Source organism: Pempheris klunzingeri, chromosome 5 (assembly GCF_042242105.1).
Source record: "Pempheris klunzingeri isolate RE-2024b chromosome 5, fPemKlu1.hap1, whole genome shotgun sequence".
In the NCBI taxonomy this organism is placed as follows: Eukaryota; Metazoa; Chordata; class Actinopteri; order Acropomatiformes; family Pempheridae; genus Pempheris; species Pempheris klunzingeri.
In genome coordinates this window covers 25,347,726-25,370,332 of record NC_092016.1, presented here as the reverse complement: position 1 = coordinate 25,370,332, position 22,607 = coordinate 25,347,726, and the positions used below count along the sequence as shown (strand labels likewise).

At 42.2% G+C, this 22,607-nt stretch overlaps 1 protein-coding gene across 1 annotated transcript in view; it reads left to right on the top strand.

The window, feature by feature from the left end:
- The first annotated feature begins 11,570 nt into the window (after positions 1–11,570).
- Positions 11,571–22,607, top strand: part of LOC139202031 (polypeptide N-acetylgalactosaminyltransferase 18-like) — a 133,283-nt gene continuing 122,246 nt past the window's right edge. The window contains exon 1 of the mRNA XM_070831493.1: positions 11,571–11,814. Coding sequence (XP_070687594.1) covers positions 11,571–11,814 — 244 coding nt within the window. The remainder of the gene's footprint in view (positions 11,815–22,607) is intronic.

The following is a 22,607-nucleotide window of genomic DNA, read 5'->3' as shown; positions in this document are numbered from 1 at the left end:
GCACCACCACTTTAACTGACATTAAATGTGGTATGTACGGTCCTTTAGCAACAAACAGTCACAGCCTATGGCATCCTCAGGAGCACGTGCTTACAGGTAGGACCAACCCATCCTTCTGTGTTTTGTGGATATATATTTGTGGATATTATTTCCTGATTCCCCGACAGAACCGAACAGTCAAGAGGTACTTCGACCAAAATCCTCAGTAAAAGATGAGTCAAATCATTGGAAATTATTTTTACAATTCTTGCAAGAGTTGAATTATTGTTTCCTGTTGGCTCTAACCAGTTTTGAGCTGTGCTACAATTTCTCCCACACAGGTTAATATTTTTGTCTCATACTTCCTTGGATTTCTCTCCCTCAGCCTTCTGTGGTGCTCCTGTTTGATGATAATATACAATGATGATAATGGTGATACCCTGCTCTTCCTCTGGTATAATGCTCCCTCTGAGTCAGTCTTTTGATTGAGTCTGTCCCGTCTGCATCTGACCTTAGTTTTGGATTGGTCATCCAATAAGCCGTGCATTCTCACTGGTTGAATGCATCGTAGCCTTGTCTTTTTCAAAAGACTCTTTTGGAAAAACAGCAGCCATGACGTTAACAGTTTGATCTCTTCAAAACTCCATAGAGCTGCAGGTAAAAAAAAAACATCCATTGAACGATGCAGCATATTCAAGTTTGTCTCCTTGTTTTAAGTTTTATAACTGTGATGTCAGGCTTCAATATAGTTTGATTAACTAATCTGGTAAAATTGTTATTATAGAGGTAATATTAGTCATAGTCAGTCACAGTATCTAACAATAAAAAAAAACCACAGCGTTCATTTGTCAGATAGATGATAATACTTGAATATAAAAGCCAATGCAGCATCAGTGAGCAAAGTTTTGTTTGTAAATTTGTAAAAACTAAGATTGTTCTGGTGCATTTTGAAAGTCATACACTTCTTTTCTACACTGCTATATTGACAGATCCTGAAAATAATCTTTATGCACTTCAAACTTTGTTGGTATTTTCTTTTCTATTTCCTCTTTATGTCTTCGATGCAGCCCTGTGATTGGCTGGCGACCAGTCCAGGACGTACCCACCTCTCGTCAGCTGTGATGGATGTCTTTGATGCAAACAGCAATGAGAGATACATTGCCTGGAAGCTCTGACACCTCAGACAGCAGTGGACCAGAGAGGGAGAGAAAAGTGACTAAAACAGCAGTCTGGACGAGAGCGGCGTTGCGAGGCGTTGCGACTTGTCGTCTGTGTTGTGTTTCTTCATGAAAATGAGAGGAAACTTCCAGCACAGACAGAAGTTGATCCACTGATCCTGAGGAATGCAGCACAGTGCTTAGATTGTTCCAGAAGCTCCTTGACTCTTCATTATAGACACATATGATGTGTGCAACATGGATGTAATGATGTCCTGTAATTGTAGTGCAAACAGCAATTACAAGCTCCAGACCATTTGTATTGATCGTAATGATTTGGTTTAGCCTCGATAGAATTAACACCTCACTACAAATGAATGTGACTCCAGTTACTGCGTCCTGTACATCCTGCATGTAAGAGGCAGAACCACCAGCCACGATTCTGATCAGCGGTTTTGATCAGTTTTCACTCATGGAGACGCACAGATGTTAATGTCTGAAATGTACTCCTCGCAGTAGATACTTCTGTTACTGCTCAAGTTCAGTAAGTTTAATTGTCTCAAGTTTGATTTAATTGTAAGTGGTGGTTTAATTAAATTAGTTGGATTAAATCATCAAAAACCATGATGCAATACACTCGGCGATACAAAATTGCGCAGGTCTCTGCCGGTCTTGCTAATCTCAAACAAGCCAGTAGAATTTCCAACAGGAAGTGTTAACAATGAAGAAAAGAAGACGATTATATTTTTCATCCAATGAATAAGCAAGCTTCACATAGAGAAAAAAATGATTTCATGGAAAATTGAAAGAAAACTTTTTTCCACCACTTTTCACCACAGCTCTTTCTCTAATGTGTCTGTGCCAGGAAGTCAAATATAGCAGCAGGGTAACATCATTCACCTCCTATACAAGTCAAGAGCTTTTCATTTCATTAGAGCCCCTGACTGATTGCAGAACTTTCAGCTCCACAAATTACTCCACGGTATCTGGCAGGGACGCTTACAAAACTAAGTTCCCTGCGATTCCTGAGGGTCCTATTTTAGAAAACGTCTGCACATTAACAAAAAGTACAGCTGTCATCACTTATGATGAATGTGCCTCGGCAAACCTCTTGGATTTATTGAATGATATTTCAATCTGAAGTCTAAATTGTGAAAAAATATGCAGATTATTTCAGGGTGGAATTTAATTTGAGAATAGTTAATCACTCAAACAGGAGTCAGAGTGTTTCGTTTGATATATTTAACATCAAGCAGTAACCATTTAAGAGATGAATGGGGAAACTGGGCTATATCTCTGTGTGTGTTGAGATGAAGACATACTGAGATGAAGAGACTGATTAATTATTAACAATAAACTCAAGCTCTCATGCTCATGGACTTCTTACCCCACTGCTCTGCGACTGACTGACACTCATTAGCATAGGTCATCAAGTCTACTAGCATTAATCAGGGTTAAAAGCTTGTATGTGTGTTCTGCTGCTTATTTGGAGAAGTGCAATAAGCCGTCCTCCACAGCACAGTACAAGGCAGCTGTTCAAATGATTGCGATGACTGTAGCTCTCTCCGACAGTGTGCGCCCATCACATGGAGCTGCTCTGTGAAAAACATCAGACAGACTCAGAACAGCCGGTGATGTAGCTGGTAGCATTACAGTGTCGTGAGCTCCAGGAGAGCTAGCTAGCTGGAAGATTTCCTCACACAATGCTGCGTTTTATGGTACTGATCAACCATAACTCAGCAGGTTCCTACAGCACTCCATTCTCTAACACGCACCAAGGCACCGACACTGGAGTGTGTCATAGTGAGCAGCACAGTGCAAAGCTGCAATCCCATCTCATTAAACAGTAGAACATCAAAAAGATGAGGTCTCATCTGACTGAGTGTGCCGCTCAACTCTTTGTGCCGTGCAGGCACTGGTCATTTCATACCTTGACGAGTGTTAGGCCTTCTGCATGCACAGCAAAGCCTCCGTTCACGGCAGCCCACTTCTCATTATTCTCCACCGGCTCCCTGCCGCCGCTCACATGAAATTCAATTTACTGAAGTTTGCCTATAGAGTGACTGCTAGCAGGGCGCCCACCTACCTGATTCACGTTAATGATCCAGTGAGCGACGGGTAGTCCTGCTGTCACTGTGAGACAGGAAACCTCGATCCAAACTCCTCTGCTGTGCTGTCCTTTTGTGGAGGAGTGAGTCACCTGACTCAGTTCCATCAGCAGAATCCCTCTCTGTCTTTAAAACCTACCTACCCACCTCTTCCTATCTTTTACCAAGTACCTACTCACCTAACACTTTCTCTTGCTCTCTCTGAAGGAAAATTAAGAATATATATATATATTAAAAGAAAAGAAAATGATGTCTCTACATCCTGCACTTACCACCTTGTAGCGCCTGTGGTGCATTTATTCTAGATGGCTCCTTGATCTATTGTGGTTTGGCTTGTTCCTCATTTGTATGTCGCTTTGGAGAATAGTTTCTGCCAAAAGAATAAATTTAGCTTATGTGTTAAGAGACATCAGAGCTTATGTCATAGTCACTAGTGTCAGAGGAAATACTGCAGCATTGTTACACCTGCTTGCTTGGCTGAAGTCTGATTCAATCCCCATAATAAGTAAGTCCCGGGGGGGTTGAGATGATATAACAACAATACATCTGCTCGTTGCATTTCTGAATTTGAGTAAACAAACCAACATAAATGATCTTTAGTATCTTTGGTAAAGATTACATTATAATAGATAGATAGATAGATAGATAGATAGATAGATAGATAGATAGATAGATAGATAGATAGATAGATAGATAGATAGATAGATAGATAGATAGATAGATAGATAGATAGATAGGTAGATAGATAGACTTTATTGTCTGCCCCAGACGGTGACAGAAATTCTCCTTTGACAAGGCTCCAACAATAAAATACAACACATATCACACACACATATGACAAGTGAAATGTTAAAATTGGATGAGCTGGGATGTACAGCATCCTAAGAAATCATAGTCTCTCATTTGGTTGCATTGCCAAAATTTCTCATCCGTGTTTAGTCCTGTTGAGATGAAGAGACTGTGAGGTCCCCTGCATATGAATCACATCAATTTATTATTTCATTCCTTTACTGTCTGTGTGTGCTGTTTTTGCGTGGGAGCTGAAGATTTAGTCGCTACGAACCTAAAGTACTTCTGATCTAGTCTTTCATGTAAACCCCGATTCTTCGACTATTCAAAGCTGTTATAAGACAGAACCCCCATGCACAGTGTGTTCAGGTTAACATAGCTGTCTTCTCAATTGTCATAGCTAAAGCGGCTTAGCCTGCATTTTTTTCTGACCTCAAACATATCTACTGATTCAGCGTGACACAAAGTCTCTGGGTATACACGGCCTACATGTCATGCTGTCTAGTTGTTCTTATTGGTAACCATTTCGCCCTTGGCCTAGAATCCTATGCCAAGGTGAATGACTGTGCTGCTGTCACATGGGTCAACCAATGGTAAGTGAAACTGAGTGGAACTGATGAATTCAAAAATAATAACTTCACTGGAAAAACGAAGCATAATAAACACACATTAATGAGTCTATATACAACACGTGCTTATTTTGAGACTGATCAAAAAAATCTGTTGTCTCTGCATACATGAGCGCCCAGTTATAGTTAAAAGTGGGGGTGCATGATTAGTGACTGGCAAGTGGAGGTATAGCAGGAAAAATTTCATTTGATTAACATCTGAAATTGCCATTTGGTACAATATAGAGCCTTCAAAAATGACTAATAAACCTGCTCTTTCAGTATAAAGCTCAATTTATATTGAACCATAAAATATTAGTTTCTCATGGTTTCAGCAGTGAGCAGCTGATTAAATGTTTCCTCAAAGTGTATGTAATGCATATATTTCCAAGGTTGCCAAGACAAATTGCGAGACTACTTAACTCATCTGGACATATTTCAACTCAAAACCACGCTTTTGTTGTGTTTGCGACCTGGTTCAGCATTATGTGCATTTCAGTTTCAGATCCACAATAAATTTGGAAAGTAACCCTAAGCCTTAAAGGTAACTCTAAACTCTAAACCCTAAAGAATGCAAGCCAAATCCTAACCCCTCATACACATGGTGTGTGTGTCTGTAAAAATGTCAGTATCGCCTCTTTGCATAAAGACGAGCCCCGGTCTCACCGGGTAAAAGTTGGACCTTCAGGATCTCATCTCATGTAATGACTATGACAAAAAACTGTCTGGTTTCCTGAAGTCTGTCTAGCAGAAATCCCTGAAGGTAAACTCTGAAGGTGCTCAGTGATTGAAAACCAACCACACAGATCTTCAGGGCGCAGGAACAATAACAGTAACAGTAGTTTCATTCTGACTGGGCCTGAACGCTCCACTGAGGACTTCCTGTGATTTCTTGTAATATAAAAGCTGCTTTGTTTCTGGTAAACACTCAAAAATGCTGAATTACAACCACAGCGTACTGCAGCATCATGTCCTGCCTCCTGCAGCCCCCGGCTAAACCAAACAGAGTATTTCAGTAGGTCATAACAGTCTGACTGAGACAGTCTCCTGCTGTGTGCATAGACTTTGTGGTTATGTGCTACATGTATGAAACATGAGTTTTCCAGGAACTGTCTGGAGTTCATAAGAGAAAACGGCTTAGAGGAGGACAGGAAATGTAACTTTTAATTCACATACTGTGAAACACATCATTTTTTTGATCCCCCGACTTTTAATCTAATGTCATAGTATGACCAAGTACCTGCAAATATAATGACCCATTTCCCATTAACCTCGGCTGTGCTTTTTGTTTTGCTCTAATTAGCCTCACACAGCTGGTAGCACGACTGCAGACTTTTAGTCTTGTTTATAAAAGTTACTGTAGTGAGTTTTAATATGGCCGGTGGCTTTAGGTTTCCAAAATTAGGAACAGAGAACTAGAATTGGAGTCGGAGTGCTTATCTACTGATCCTGTCCTGTGTCTGTAACCTCTTCATTACAGATGAATAATTTAGCAGGTCCTTGATTATTCATCACTCTTTTACTGTATTTACACAAGCAAAGACAACTGAGGTGTTTAACGCTTTGTGGCACATGCTGTTATTTTATTTGTAGTTAATGAAGAAGACTGTATTAGCCCCGATTTAGTGAAACAAACACAAAGTCAGAATGTTTTTCCTGTGTAAATCAAACTTACTGATCTTTTCTCCGTGACATTTTCTCCTGAAAGAACAGAAAGATGTAAGGTTGTTATTAGAAACTCTGAAGTGAGAATCTACGATCACCTCCTCAGTCCACCTTGACTTTTTACAGATGATGATGAAAGAAAGCCGCTTCAGTCTTCTTTACTCTTACAGACAGCCTGATTAAACACCTGTGCCAGTCCAAAGACTTTCAAATATTACTTGACACCTAGCTTTGCCCTGAGGCCTTTCACAAGTTCACCAAGAGACCTCTGCTTTCCTTATTTCAGTCTTCCTGCAGAAAGCTGTGTCCTCCTCCTCAGGTAGCAGCGATGCCATTTAGAAGGAAAAGCTTTTTATCCAGTCTAAATGTAAAGTGCAGCAGGTTACAAAGAAAAGACTCTTCTAAGTGCAGATAATTTCCGAAGAGAGCTTTTCTGATAAAACAGCAGCTTCATTGAAAACTCAAACATGTACAAGCCCTATCTGAAGAAGTTTTCATTCATTCATTTAAAGGCTCTCTATATCTTAGCTTCTCAGATTAAAACAAGTGCGTACCTCCCCATCCATCATCTTGGCCACGGTCATTCGTTCTCCTTTGTTCTGTACACAACCACTGACTGACGATCTCTCCTAACTTTTGTGCTACTGTGTTAGCTCTGTTGCTCAGCTGAGTCTGTCGCTGGGCAGCAGCTCTGACTAATTTCACTGTGCTACGATGCACTGTGCTTTGCTCACTGAACAATTCATGGATTCTCATGCATGCAAAATGTATGCACAGCTGTCCCAAGAACCTTTATGATTAAATCTTTTTTTGCTGCCTTTAAAGAAAAAGTAGAGTACTTTAAACAAGTATTAGCATTTTGGATCATTGTCCAACCTGTGCTTCTCAGTTTTCCTCACACTATTCGTCTGAGCTGATTGTGTGATTAGCTTACAGCACAGGGGGCCGCAGCTCTCGTCCTTTCCATCAGACCAAACACTTGTCAACGCAGAGGGCTTTTGAATTGATCCCCCCGCAAACTGATTTAATGAAGCCCTTGTTGGAGTCAGGCATGGCCCTACATAATGAGCTCAATGTTGTCTCACAGAGAAACTCACAGAGATGGTGTCCGCCGACATCAAACTCCGATGTTACGCCAAGATGACAAGATATCTTGGCAGTGCTCACCTGCCAGCCTTGTTCACATGGTGAATTGTCACGTCACCAGAAACCCAGATGTATGCTGCACTTGCAATGAGCTTAGTTTCACAGTGTTTTAGCCTTCATGTGCAGCTTTAGAATTCATTCTTACAAGACAGGAGATCCTGAACCCACATGAAACTAATCCCCCCTGTAGGTGGGAGGATCTGCATTTTACTGAACAAGTTCGTTTGAAATTCTCTAAAATTGCTGCTATGATAGATGAATCAACCAACAATATCTCAAGGGTGCTAACACATGTAGTTTTTACTCAAAAAAGAGGAGCTCTCTCATGAGTCTGAACTTTGAAGGCATGTTTAGCATTAATCTGGTGCTCTGCTCCAGTTGAAGATTAGATTGCTTTTTCTCATATTGCCTCCATACATCCAATCAAAAGCTTCATTTCCTGAGAGATGTGTTTCCAAACATAATTTTTTTTTTGCATTCAACCCCCTGTAACTCGTAGAAGTCATACATTCATCCATTATCTATATTACTGCAACAGTGCTAACCACTGCACCAGCGTGCTGCCCCTCGTACAAGTTATACCATAGACAATCTGGAAGCAACTGACCACAATAATCAGGTTTCCCCCAATGTCTTGTTGTGAGTGCTTTTACATAGCTGAGTGATGCAGCAAACAACTGCGCTTCCTTTTCCCAAGGAACTGAATTAAGCGTGATTGGTTGCTGCTCCCACACATTAGAGGATATTTGCATAAAGTTTAAAACTCTCTCAGCTCACAACAGCATGCCGTTCATTGTAAAACGAACCTCAAAATACAACCGCTGGCGCTGCCCACCCACACTCAACACTCAGCGTGTGACCTGGGGAGGTTGAGAAGCAACCTGTCTCCTGTTGTTGTCTCCAGGCTACAACCCAAAGACAACAACTCACACTAGTTTCAGTTCCCCCACAAGGGGAATGGCGGCTGTTTTCTACTCCAAACGGAATCAGCAAATGTTTTATGAGCGAGGAAATGCATTCAACACATTTCTTCTTTTTTTTTTTTTGGATACATGGGAAAAGCTGAAAGTTGTGAACACAGCATTGACGTATCATCACCATTTAAGCTGATATGAAGAACTTGCTAGCAAACGTATTTACAGATATAGCTGTTGTGCTTCTGGCCACCTTGGGAATGTATGTCAAATATTCACTTTTAGCTCTGTTTTTGCTATCCACTAACTCTTGAGGGAAATATCTGGCGCCCACTATGCTCATCAGCGAGTCCCTAGTTGTGTCTAACTGCTGAAACTTGCTGTAAAGCTCCATAAAGCTGTGGGGACCTGCAGATTCAGGCAATAATTCTCGGTAGGTTCATCACCACAGGCACATTTTCTAGAGCCGTACTTTATGTCTTTTTTATACATTTGAAGCTTCTGTTGGAGGTGTTCGAATGAATCTTCAAATGTCTGCCTATGATGTCGTCATAAAAAGATCCTTGAACAAAATCCTCAATTTTCATGAAGTGATTCATTGGATCAAAATTGAACTGCTTTACTGAACTGAGCTTCAAGTCACTGTTAAAGTTACCCGTTAACCAGAGGAGCTGCGGCACATGTAGCTTTTCTCATTTAAAGGTCTTTCTTGTTCTGTCAAACTCTACTGAGATCTAAAGCTTACTGTGTGGGTTCTTGCTTCTTTTCCCTTGCTGGATAAATTAGCGCTGTAATGTTGTAATGTCTTTCCCAGTGTCATAAACTGACTGATTAAACGGCTGTGTGCTGTGTCAAACACAATCATGTACAGCTTAAGTATCTCGGGCTCAACTTTGGTGCTAACTGTGCTGAAATACTGAAGTGTTATACATCCAGCAGTTAAATCGGGGTTTGTTTGCAGAACATCACCTGTGGAGATGGAGTGTGACGCACCAGAAAACACAGGCTCAGTGCAGTGTGAACGCCCACGAGCATTAACACTGAACACACCCACAATTTTCAGGCACATGAGAGGCAAGAGAGAGCCTGTCACTTATTGTAAGTGTGGATTTAAGTGTAAATTCACAGATATTTTTGATAAAAGTGAAAAACCTGTATTTGACATCCCATCTGAGCGCTCATCAGGGTCACCTCCGCAACTGTGTGCATGTGTTAAAGGATGACAACGATCAACCCTCTTCAGCAAGTTTTAATAGAAAGCATCTCCCCATGCTGTGCAGTTGGGAAAAAAAAAAAAAAGAAACACTCCTGTGTCCTTGCCTCCTGTTTGGGCCAGAATGAGGGAGAACACAGAAGTGAGACAGACAGACTGACAGATGGACAGACAGTCAGTTAGACAAGATTAAAAGCAGCACAGAGCAGAGAGCCTTAATATTTCAGATCTAATGCATTATTTATACCTTAGGCGAGTCGGCTGAATCTGCCAGAGTGCTCTTGGGTGAATGGAGAGTTTTCGATTCGGCACCACGTGTGTGTACGTGTGTATCTGCAGTGTGTGTGTGTTTGTGTGCGTGTGTGTGTGTGTGTGTGTGATTGGCGAAGCAGTGGATGAAAGACAAAGATGAAAGCGGCAGCCCAGAGGCTCTAACTGTGAGATCCATCTGTTGGTGATGTGAAGCTCTGAAGTTACTTTAGCTCTCAGGTAGACACCCTAGGTGGCCAGCGGTCACTGTGTGTGTGTGAGCATGTGTGTGTGTGTGTGCGTGCGTGTGTGTGTGTGTGAGGTGGAGAAGTGATGCAGATGAGAGGCTTTTGGACAAACCACCTGCTTGCAGCAAAGTCACGAAGCCATACCTCTTTACTGTGCAGTATACAAACACTTCGATGCTGTCTAACACACACACACACACACACACACACACAGACTTCAGGACTGTATAAAAGTTATTGGATTGGAGAGGCAAACTGAAAATGATATTTCACTTAGAACAATCCAGAATCTCAAAATAATACGTCAGTATTGAATTGCCACAATTCAGTTAACCACCAATAATTAACAGTTCCCTGTGTAGTCCTTTTGAAAGCATAAAATGTGAACGGAACAGTTGTTCTCACGCAGCCACCAAAGCGTACAATAGAAGCAGCCTCAGCTAATCAAACAGAACAAAATGTGTTTTGTGTTTCCGGCTCCTCTATTTTTGAACCAAGAGCTACCGAGTAAACCAGACCCACTACTTCTGATTCCACATGTCAAAAATCTAATAAGAGAAGTGGACTAAGATAACCCACACATCTGGGACTAGAAAAGAGGTTTCAAAATTAAATGTATTAAATGTGGTTTAGTGCGTTGATATGAAACAGCGACGTATAATTTCAGGATAATACCTTCATTTATTTAAGGGGTTTGTTTTCATGGAAAAACTGAACCCAGGCTCTGAGATGGTTTGCTGAAGAAAAGGTATTTAGCTACTTTTTGATGTTTTGCCTTTTTTACTGTTTTAGAAAAAATGTTCCCTTCTTTCTGACTGTTTCTTCTGATTATTCTTATTCTACTGCATTTATTCTAACAGGGACCATGCTTATTAACAGGCAGTGCTGCAAACATGCCACAAACTGTCAGTCCTCCTTTGAATCTTTCTGAACATGAATTGCTGTGAAGCCCACTGACGTTGAACTACACACCCTGTCACACCACACACGTGCTTTAAGCGCCACAAACATTTACGCACGCACCCAGCACAGTCCACTGTGCGCCTATCCATCACTGTCTGGGGCTATTCAGCTTCCTCGCACTGCCCTCCTCCTCCTCTCCACCCCCTCTGTGTACTCTGGCTGTGAGGGGGCCGGCAGAGGCGATCAGAGCCCGCCCCCTCCCCTCCTATTGGGCTGCATGAGGACTACAGGCTCGCAGCGCTGTCTGACAGCTTTACAGCGGCTCAGCGCAGCTTGACTCACCGGCTGCTCAGCGGGGGCTCTCCTTCCTAGTATTATTATCAGAAACATTATTATCACGCCACGGCAACGCATTAAGGCCTCCACAGGACCCAGCGATGCCTCAGCCGGGACCCGAGAGCGCAGAGGCGGACTGACTCCACAGCATCGCATCGCTGTAGTTCCATTTGGACACATTTCTCGAGTGCGTCTTCGGCTCACTCCACCTGCGAGCGCGCTTCGGGAACAAGAAGCCCATGGAGGGATGTCGCGATGCTGTGCTCAAGGAGAACTAAAACTTTGGTGTCCACATGTGTGATCCTGAGCGGCATGACTAACATCGTGTGTCTCCTGTATGTCGGCTGGATCACCAACTATGTGGCCAACGGAGGTCCCAAAGTTGCGGAGAGCGGCGGCGAGGCGGACAGAAAGTTGGAGGAGGACAGCAAAGGGGAAACCCTGAGGATTATAGAGAGGCTGGACCGGCTGGAGAGCGTCGTCAATGAGCACATCAAAGGTCAGCACAGGGGGGAGTGTGTGTGTGTGTGTGTGTGGGGGGGGGTGTTCTGGGGAAAGTTTGTCTAAAGCAGCATTGGGTTCAGATCGAACTGTTCTGAACTTGCCTCCACAGAAAGTGGATCAATTTTTAGAAAAAAATATTAACAACCACTTCAATAAGGGAGGAATCTCTGAAGACATTATCAAGCAAAAATTCCAAATACTCTCATCACATTCCAACATATTAACCCTCCTGATCTTTATCTCTCTGTGTTTGATCAAGATTTCTCTGAAGACTCTTAGTCAGAATAAAGAAAATCACAACTTAGCCGAGCCCTTGAGGACAACTTGATTTTCTTGACATTTCATACTTTTTCATTCAAAGATTTAATCTATTGTTCAGAAACATATTAAACAAATTAGTGGACAAGGAAAATAATGATCAGTTCATTCATCGGCACTCTTCTGCTTCTGCTATCTTAGTCAGAACACCAGTGAACACCAATAGTCCTATGTGCTTACTGTGTGGGTTCATTAAAGCAAATCACAGTGGTGCTGTTGCAGTTAAAGACCCCCCCCACACACACACACACACACACACACAGGTGTTTTCAGATGAATTACAATACTCTTGAATAATAATTAGTGGATTTTCAATAAAAGCTTTCAATTAAGTAAAGTCAAAACTTCCTAAAATTCCATCCACCCCCCGGTCCTCGTAGAACAACCCCCTGAATCTGTGAAAACAAGAATATTTTTCAATCCAGAAGTTGAACTGCGGGTCACAAGACGTCTCCTGCAGCACCTCACTGAGCGGCCCGCTCTCGGTGTGTGTGCACTGGAGGATTTCCACATCACACTTGTGTAAGCTGCACACTGGGCCACGATTGGCCCCCAGACTAGTTGTGATGTCACAAGTCCCGCTCTGCGTCCAGGTGCTGAACTGAGATTTAAGGTGATCACAGAGAAACGGCAGATGATCGTGAAAACAGCTTTCTAGTGTCCACCTCTGCACAGAAGTCCTTCTTCGCAGAGAAGCTCAAACATCCGAGTCAAGTAATGCATTGTGGGTAATGTAGGTGCCAAGTCTGCTGCATTTGAACCTTTTTTTTTTTAACTGTTTATTGATCCAACAATGTAGGAGGGCAATGCAAAATCGTTGCAGATTAATTTGCTGTCATTCGGCTTTATACCATGTAAAACATGTGTCCGTGCGGTATGAGGGGGTCGCTGTGAGTGCCACATTATGAGGTCCTGATGTGGAAAGTGAGTACAGCGTCAAATCCATTTAAAGTCAGTGTCCCATTTAAATGTACTATTTGTATTTGCATCATTGCCCTATTAATAGCCCTCTGTCACCAACTCATGTCCAACCTAAATTCAGGAATCAGATTAGGTCGTTAGTCTAACAACACTATTCAGGTCAGAGCTGGACAAGCTTCTTCACGTCTTCCTCCACGCACTAGACAAGCACTCGTGTTGGACTGTTTACTATCAATGGGGTAAACAGCAATGATGGTTTTGTTCATTGATAAAATGTTGCAGTGACACGCACACACACACAGTAATAATGATATTCCCCATGGGTCCTCCATGTCTTAATTATCCTCCTCAGAGCTGTACATCAGTGAGTGAACACACATTAAGAAGTGGGACAAACTCTTCCTTTATCCTCAGCTAAATGGGACAGTACACTACTTCACTAACTGAACGTATTTAGGAGAAATCTTGCACTCTGACGCTGTGCCGACACGATTAACACTGGAGAACTCTTGGGCGAGAGCTTTCCTCTAATGGCCGATAGACGGCTAGAGAACGCCGCCGTAAGGGGCCGTAATTTATCAAACATCTCCAAGAAGGACTGTTGATCCAGGATTAATTTTCTGTTTCAGATGAGCTTGTTGCTAATCTCAGAGAGGCTGAATGAATACTGTTGAGGGGGGGGGGGGGGACATCATTTCAGATGCAGCGATACAGAACTGCTGACACTCTCAGGCACAGATAACTATTGCACTTACAGCTGTGCTTTTCCGTTACCTTTGCGCACAGATACAGAAAGGATAAGGCTTTGCACCACAGATTTCAAGACAATGAACGTACCTTGCATCAGTTTTGTGTCCAAACACTCTTAAATATTCTGTAAATGATAAAGGTGGATCCTTTCTTAAGACATTAGATGTGAGACTTCAGACTGAGGAGCTGAGCGTGACAGAATTCAACAAGTAATACATTTATATAAAGCGTTTTTATTATAGGCAAAGGAATGGACACTTCATTCATTCATCAAACAGACAGCAGTGGGGCTATGAATGATATTTGCCTTTCATGCTCTTATTAAACCTCCAGTCCTAATAAAATTTCTGTATGCGCCTGGATTATAAACCGGAACATAATCTGTATTTTTACAAATGCCGCTGCAAGTGAATGGTGTTCACAAAGAGCAGTTGAGCCCACCAGTCATTGCTGTCAGACACTTCAGCTACCTGCATTCTTTATCCCATTGTATCCATTGTATTTGCTTCTCAGGTAATAAAGGGAAGTTACAGATCTACAATTCCAAATGTGCACAGAGACCACAGTGTCCGTGCCTACAACAGGGGGCGCTCTGTTTCCAGCCTGGATGGGGATTGTAAAGTGGTGATTCAGCATCACTGTCACACGAGTGGGGAAAAAGATGAATAGAAGACATTTTGTTGACTAGATGCAAATCTGAGAAAACTTTTACACACACACACACACACACACACACCTGTATGTGCTGTCTCACACTGCTGCTGGTGTTTTCTAATGCGGTGCCGTGGATAACTGCTAATAACTGCTGTAACTGAGCAGCCTGTTTGTGCTGAGAGATGTTGTCTAATACAAAGCACACTTATCATTAACATGGAGAATGGCACGCTGATGGTTTACTGAACTGTTGAGAAGTGCTAATAGAATCTGCATAGGCTGCGGGGTTACAGCGGGTGAGTAAATTTAGCCGCTGGGGAGCTTGGCACACTCCTCTCCTCCACTCCACTCGGTCCTCGGAGCCGGTGCCAGATTACATTATCAGCCAGGGGCTGATGTATTTATGTGTTTATGCTTTGTCACTGATACAAAAAGACCAGACTGCGGAACCAACATGCAGGTTTGAATGAGGATAATACGACGTTAGGTAGGCAGCTGAGAAAATAGTATAAAGTATAGAATTCAAAAAACTCTTTTCATTCACCAGCATTGAACTGGAGGCTGACTCAGTGGGATTGTAATGTCTGAATAGGTGTTATATGAGCATATTACTAAGACTCTCAAGCACTAAATGTACCTGTACTTCTAAAAATACAGCGTTGCTGATACAGTCCAATGCATTAGCTCCGTGTTGTTTCACTTGGAAGTTTTTGCTCTAGAATTCTAAACTGACAGCCAATAATGAAATAAATCCCCATATGGATAAATAATGAATAGATAGATGCATAAAAGATCAAGTCATTGTTATGAATGGTGATTTTATTATTCAGGCTTTTTTTTTTTTGTCATTGCAGAGGTTTTATTTTCAAAAAAATAGAAATTGATCTCACAGATCAATGCGCTAGTGAGCTGGCTAGTTAGGCAGATGTTCAGCTAAAAAGAAGAGGAAGGGTTTGTTCCCGTGTTGCAGCGGTGGCTCGTTGGTGGATTCAGAATGATTATATCGGCCTGTGTATTAGACGGCTCCGATTGTAGCAACTCTCTTGTCCAACAATTGTTTTTGGAAACAAGTATTTTTTTGAAGATTGCCAGTTTCAGATGAGTCCCGCTGGGAAATATATCCTGAGGGAAGAGAGACCTCATCCTTAAAGCTTCTTCTAGTAAGAGTGAGACATGAAATACCAAAGAGGAACTCAAATTCCACGTGTGTGCCGCTTGTCTGTCAGTCACACATTCACACTGTCCTGTCACGATGATTATTTCTGCTAACATTAGAATCTTTCAGTCATTTCGTCCTCCGGCGTTCGACAGATTTGCTCCTCGGTCTGTCTTTATTTCATCTACAACACGTTACACGAGACACGAGACAGTATTGCTATTATTGTTGTATTTGGGCAGATACAGTACTTCAACAGTGTTGTTCTCGCCAACATTAGCCACATGGCTAGTTTGGTTGCAGTCGCTGAAAGAGGATGAGGGCCTGTGATTGGTTGAAAGGTGAGGGGGCGGTGACATAATGTATTGTATGAACAACATGTGAAATCAAAACAGATTTCATGATTAAAGATGAATGTTATTATGAAAACTAGTAATAATTACATATTTTAGAATAAGTTTTAATGGTGCCTTGAACTTATTGGCTGACATATGTAAATCTATTGATTAATATTTATTTATTTATTTACTGCTGAACATGTCAGAGCCCATATGGAATAACAAGTCTGGGTTCAGTTTTAGGGTGGATTTTCCGTCGAGTTGGCTAAGCAGAAATGAGTCCTGGCTCTGCTGAAGGTGTCAGGTGGCCCCTCTGGCTGGTGCCATGTTACATTGCTGGCTATGCTGAGGCAGAGGCTCAGTGAGCAAGAGATTCAGGTCATGAAACAGTGCATATTTTAACACGTTTGTTTACAGCCATTCATCTCCACACTGCGGGGCTGCCTCGACGTGAGATGCACACGATTAGCAGCATGAGAATAATTATTCCTAAGACGCAAAAAGGGATTCTTGGCCACAATGCTTTCTCTCCGCCAGTCTTGCAAATGCGTCTTGAGAGGATCTGTCTCCTTGCATGTGATGTGGTGTTTTGATCCGCGTTGTGCATTGTTTGTTTCTATCCTGCCAAGTACAAGTTTTATTTTTAGTAGTCTCTCTATGAGTCAATGCAAGTTGATCCATGCTGACAGTGTGCTGAAGAGAAGGAGTGTACAGGGTGGAGCATGGACTTCTGAGACTGTGTGTGGATGTGCGTGTGTGTGTCTGGTGTGTCATCAAAGATGTATGGCAGTGGTGTGAAATCTGATGTGGATGTCGCCGTCTGCCTATGGAGCCTGGGTATCGTTGCGTGAAGAATACCCACCCTGTAAATACCCTGACATCAGTCGGCTGGGGCTGCCATGGCACTGTAGCACACAGATGCACAGGGACGTTTGTACGGAAAAATCTATCAAATTTTTTTTTTTTTATTTGGCTCTGTGGTCTGGATTTTCCCTGCCAGTCACATGCTGAGATGCCTGAGGACAATACAGACTAATGTAATTGTAGAGGAAGAGCAAGGAGAGAGAAAAATACTGATGCAGTTGGACATTTAAAACTAGGTGGTCACCCCCAGAGGGAAAGGGGTTACATATGAAATGAAGAGTGACTTCTGTTGCTGTGAAAGTTAAAGACCCCCCACCCACTCACACACACACACACACACACACACACATTTAAAGGAAATGTGCCAAAGAGGGTGCGATAATTTAGCAACGAATCCACCGCTATGCTCTAGTTTTCGTCCATTCCAGAAGCGTTGCTTTCTCCAGATTACACTCTAATCTGTGTGGTTGCATCGCCATCATCCTTTACAGCAGTGTGCAGATTAAATTGGGTGTCGTGGGAGCTCACCCCTGCCGCTGGTTGTTGGGAGAATTGCAGGACGGGATCCACGATTAACTTCTTGCCCCCTTCTTGCCCGCCGAGAGCTGATGACAAATTTTACTGGACAAAAAAACCAAACGCTCTTCTTTTGTTGTCACCATTTTTGTGCGAGTCAGAATTGAAATTGTTTGAGATTCTGTTTTCACACACAAGGAATTGATTGTATTTTACCGTTGGAGTTCGGCACCATCAGTATCAGTATCACAGCGTGGCCAGTTGTCACACTTTTGGCTTTAAACATCTGCTTTCAGGCACGCTGACCCGGCAAATGAACAGAATGCAGACTCCTTTTCTTCATCTCACTTGATTCCACAGCTGTGGCCGTTGCACAGCAGCTGGATTGATGCGCGTGTCTCCAAATTGAGATTGTCTGTGCGTAATTTACACATGTGGCACAGCGGCAACACCTTCATTAAAAATGTAGATCTTCTGATGTGGCATTGTGATCTTATAGTGGCCTTGTTAGTCTAAATGCCTTTGTCCTGTTTGTCCACACATATTCCGGGTTTATTCAGTGAAATCATTTGGAACAAAGCAGCCACACTCAGGATGAGTCAAAGCTGTCGTTTGTCATTTTGTCTTTAAAATGACAAAGATCTTTCTCCTGGCATGCCAAGCAGGTTAGTATAAGTTTCAGGTTTTGTTTCAGATTTGTACTTATCACATCAGACAACACATTGCAGAACTACAATGAAAACACTATTTATTGTACTAAGCCTTTAAGTTACTGTACATGCTGCAGCTGCTTCAGTGCAAAGACATGTCTATATTCACCCATCGACTGGAATCTCAGTGTTTCGTGAGCCCTAACTTTGCTGCGATAAATAAATAGACTGCCACTACTGCAGGTAAATCAATCTTGCTGTCAGGTGGGACTCTTCCAAGTCACATTTAATTTATTTTAACTTTGCCTTCCACACTGCCTGCTATCTGTAACCGCTGGCTACCCCCTTTCTGCCCCTTGTAAGGGATTCGCCACTGTGCATATAAAACGAATAAAGGCCGGCAGCTGTGCCCAATTTGCTGTACTTAGTCTGTGTGCAAGAAACCACTGCCTCCTTTGTTAAGGTTGGTAGTCTAGACTCCATCCAAAGCTTTAACCATCTGTCGTCTCTCAAGTATTTGATTGGTGGAGCTGTGTAAGGTGGGACACAGTGGATAGGTTTGTTTTGATTTATTGGCTTAATGTACAGCATGTATGGTGGCCTGCAAGGGTGCTGAGAACGAGCAAAAGGTAACCACCCAGTGAGATGGATGACCTTTACTGATTTGTCCATTTACAGTGAGACAGATTTAACTGCCGTTTGATACTTGGTTGCAACTTCTGTGTCTGAATGTCTGAACTGTTTCATCAGCTACAATCCCACAAAGTCACAGAGAGTCGATTTATTGCAGATACAATCCAATATGAATTTATGTTGAATGTGATATAGCAGTAAACAGACAGGTATGCACATTTTAGATCAGTACATCAGAACGAGTAAAGTAATAACTGCTGTTCAGCAAAAGTCCACAGAGATGTGTACCGGACTGAGTCAGAGTGCTGGAGGAGTGAGAGAGATTCTCCACATGAATAAGATACAGGATGGATCAAGCTGCTCCTCACATCAGTATCACTTTCGTTAGCCAGGGAGCCTGCATGGACGGCTGTGATGTTTTTTTTTATACTCATAACCAAACCATGCGGTGCTGTACTGTACATGCAGCATGAAATACAACATGAAAGGCTGGAGGCTGAGATGGAATCAGACAGGAGTTTGTATCTCTGCACCAAAGCCAGACTAGAAAGCAGCTCTGTTGATTTTCCAGGGACATGGCTCAGTTGTGTTAGCACCTTGTTCAAACGACAAGGCTGAACCGACGTGTGGAAGTGGGTTTGAAATCTCAGCTGCTGAATTTTTTTTTATGTCACACGGCATCGGCCATTTAACCAATACAGATATCAGCACTTTCAGTCTGATCACCAGAGGCAGTGTACACTATGGACATACGTACCGTGGTTTTGCGTTGCATAATTTGATTGGTTATAAAAAGATCAGAAACTTATCAGTAGGAGCCACATTTTTAGCCTCTTGCCATTTTGGTTGTGTAGACACATTTTTAAAAACTCCAGTCTTTGTGGATACAGCTGACACAGCACAGATGCCATCATTCTCCCGTTGCTTTTATCTTATTTGTCTCATCTGTTATTAGTTATCACAAACTAATTCAAGCTCTCTTTTGCTACTCTGAGTTTCACTTCAGTATGTGTCAAAGGCTCATTTCAGGCTACAGAATTCCAACCAGACTTGCTGAGATGAAAGTCTTAAAAGTTAATTTGCTCACCCCAGCTAGTGTGCACTTTAAAGTTAACCATCGTCAGGTTGCATCAAAAGCTGCCAAAATCCACATTCACACGTTGTGCTTGGTCGGTCACACCTGCACGACGTGTTAAAGCGAACGTTTCTTGCTCACCAGGCTGAAGTCTGTGTCCAATTAAGGCGTTATTCTATATTCATAGAGTCAGTTCTGCAATGCAAAGCTGTCACATGTAATTGGTGAACTAATTAAATGAATACAATAAAGAACCGCTTAACATCTCACATGCATTACTGTGACTACGATCAGAAGAGTCCAAACGAGTGTCACTACTGTTATACTGCGGTTTAGGAGCTTTCCAGAGGTGGTATTTAATGTCCTGGTAGAGGGGCGCTGGAGATTGCAATTATTAACAGATTTTTTTTGCCTAAAGGGCAAAACTTGTCGACAGCCATTTTTCTCAAACTGCACGTACAGTATCTTCAGAATTGCACAGTATTAATACTTGTGATTGATTGACTTGGTTTGTATGTGTTCTTTTAGGCCTCAAAATACTAAAGAAGCTCATTTAATTGCTCGACATGTTGCATAAGCAGCTTGGTATGCGTTCGCCATTTAGTCTGTATAGAGCCAGCATGTCATTTTGCGCACACATCAAAAAGAAAACAATGGGAATGTTGAACCCAAGTGCACTTTAGATTTGCATATGGAGGAAGAGGAGGATGCAGTGGTTGAATGGGTCAAACTTTGACACATCAGACAGTTTGTATCCCATGTAAAACTTCCATCACCAATGTTTTTATTCTAACCCAAACCATCACCTTTTTCTACACCTTAGCACGCAGTTTTTAGTTTTGATGCCTAAACCTAACAAACTTGTGACCATCACCTGAAACACTTCTCAGCAATCTTTATTTTGACAGTGTATCCAGACATTCATATTGGTTATTGCTAACTTGTGTGTTGTACAAGTGTACATGTGACATGAGCAATCCATGAATCAAGCAATAACAGGATTACAACCGAATTCATCTCCAAACCCACTGAAAATCATTCTATCAGAGGACCTCAGTTGAAACAGTTTGAAATCAGGTGACAAAATGAACACTGACAGAATCGGTGAAAACATTGTGATTGCATATAAAAATCTGCTAACTCAGTCAGTTAGAACTCGGTTTCTCCTTAAGTAACCAATATACAGTGATTTACTGGGAACTGTTATTCTTTCATCTCCTACCAGAAACTAAATATCAAAAGTAGTACAGTACAGTATGCTGGATGTTTGTTGTGCCCTGTGTTCAAAACACCAGAAAGACACACAGGACATGACATGGTTGAATAGCATGTTGACACATCAGAGTCCAGCTTGTTGAAATAGTCCTCCATGTTAACTGCATATCAAGTCCATAAGTATGGGCACAAATGCCTCTGACTTCTGTTATGGTCCGGTGAGACCTGCAAGCAGGATGGTTCACTGTGCTCATGGCACTCAATATCCACCCTGTCACTCTTCACAGATGAACACACACCCACAGGAGAATCATAATGGATCCAACCCTCACTGCAGAGACTGTGCGTGTGCAAGGGTTTGTGCGTTTGACCTGACATGCATGTGCAGACTGAAATATGAGCAACTCATGCGCACAGACACACGAGACATGGCAAACACACATACACACCGAGATCTATTCCAAATCCCAAACGCAGTAAAGTGCAAGCTGCTAATTCCGCCACTCAACCATAGCCTTGTCTCATGCCGTAAGTAGGAAGTGTGTAAGGAGGTATGTGTGTGTGATGTGTTCCTACGTGTGTCTTTGTAAAACTGTGCTTTTGAAATATTTTCCTGCCTGCATACATGTCATCATTTGCAGGAGAATACCGTTCACGTTTCACACACAATGTGTCCGACACGGGATCTAACACTCAGTGAAGTTGCCACTGTCACTCACTGTCTTGAAATCCCACAGTGCGTTTCCCTGAGGCCGCATAATGACACCACAGGGAGACTTTTCCAGGTGCTGCCCCACAGCTGATTTCCTCCAGTGAGGCTTGGAGAAGACTATAGCAGACTGTGAGCCTCATAAAGTTGTCGTCTAGGGGCTGCAGGAAAGGCCTGAGACATTTGGTGTCAGGTCTATTTTTAAAGTAGCGTTACTTAAGCATGGTTGGCCCACAGGTAAATAAACGTTGATGCCCAAATTGTAGTGGAGAATGATGCATGCGCAGTCAGTTGCAGATTGAACTTGCAGAAGACAGACAGATTGTTGAATTATTTCTTGCCTAGAGGGAGTTTTGTTCGTAATCAGCAGCTCTGCTGTGCTTTCCTCCCATATTAAGGACCTGACTTGCTATGAGTGGCTTCTATCATTGTCATCTTGCAGCAGTTTGCAGTTTGCGCCATCTATAAAATCTGGTTATTCTTCAGTAAAAAAAAAAAAAAACATGAGCCCATGAATAAGGGCAAAGATGACGTCCATCAAGTGAACTGATACTGGATGCTTAGAAACTACACAAAGAGCAAATCAAGAAGAACAAACTTAAACTCCGGGAAACATCTCCTCTGAAACAGAAACTGAATTAGTTTGTACTTGACGCTGCACTAATCAATGCTATTATTATTATTAGCCTATATGAACAATGGGTCAAATGGCTATGTGTGATGGAAGGGGTGATGCTTGCAGTGACATGCAAAGAATGAAACCTAACTCTGCAGGTCCCCTCGGTTCTGAAGAGCATTTAGCATCCTTCAGCTCAGTGTTTTGGTTACATCATTACCACTCTCATTGACGCCATTTTCAGCATTGATTGATTGATTGATTGATTGTCTAAGACTGTGTATTTTTATTTCCTGCAAATGATACAGATTCAGTAGGGACTCACTCACGAAAACAGCTGACGTGGTTCTCAGAGTGTTCTAGTAACCACATA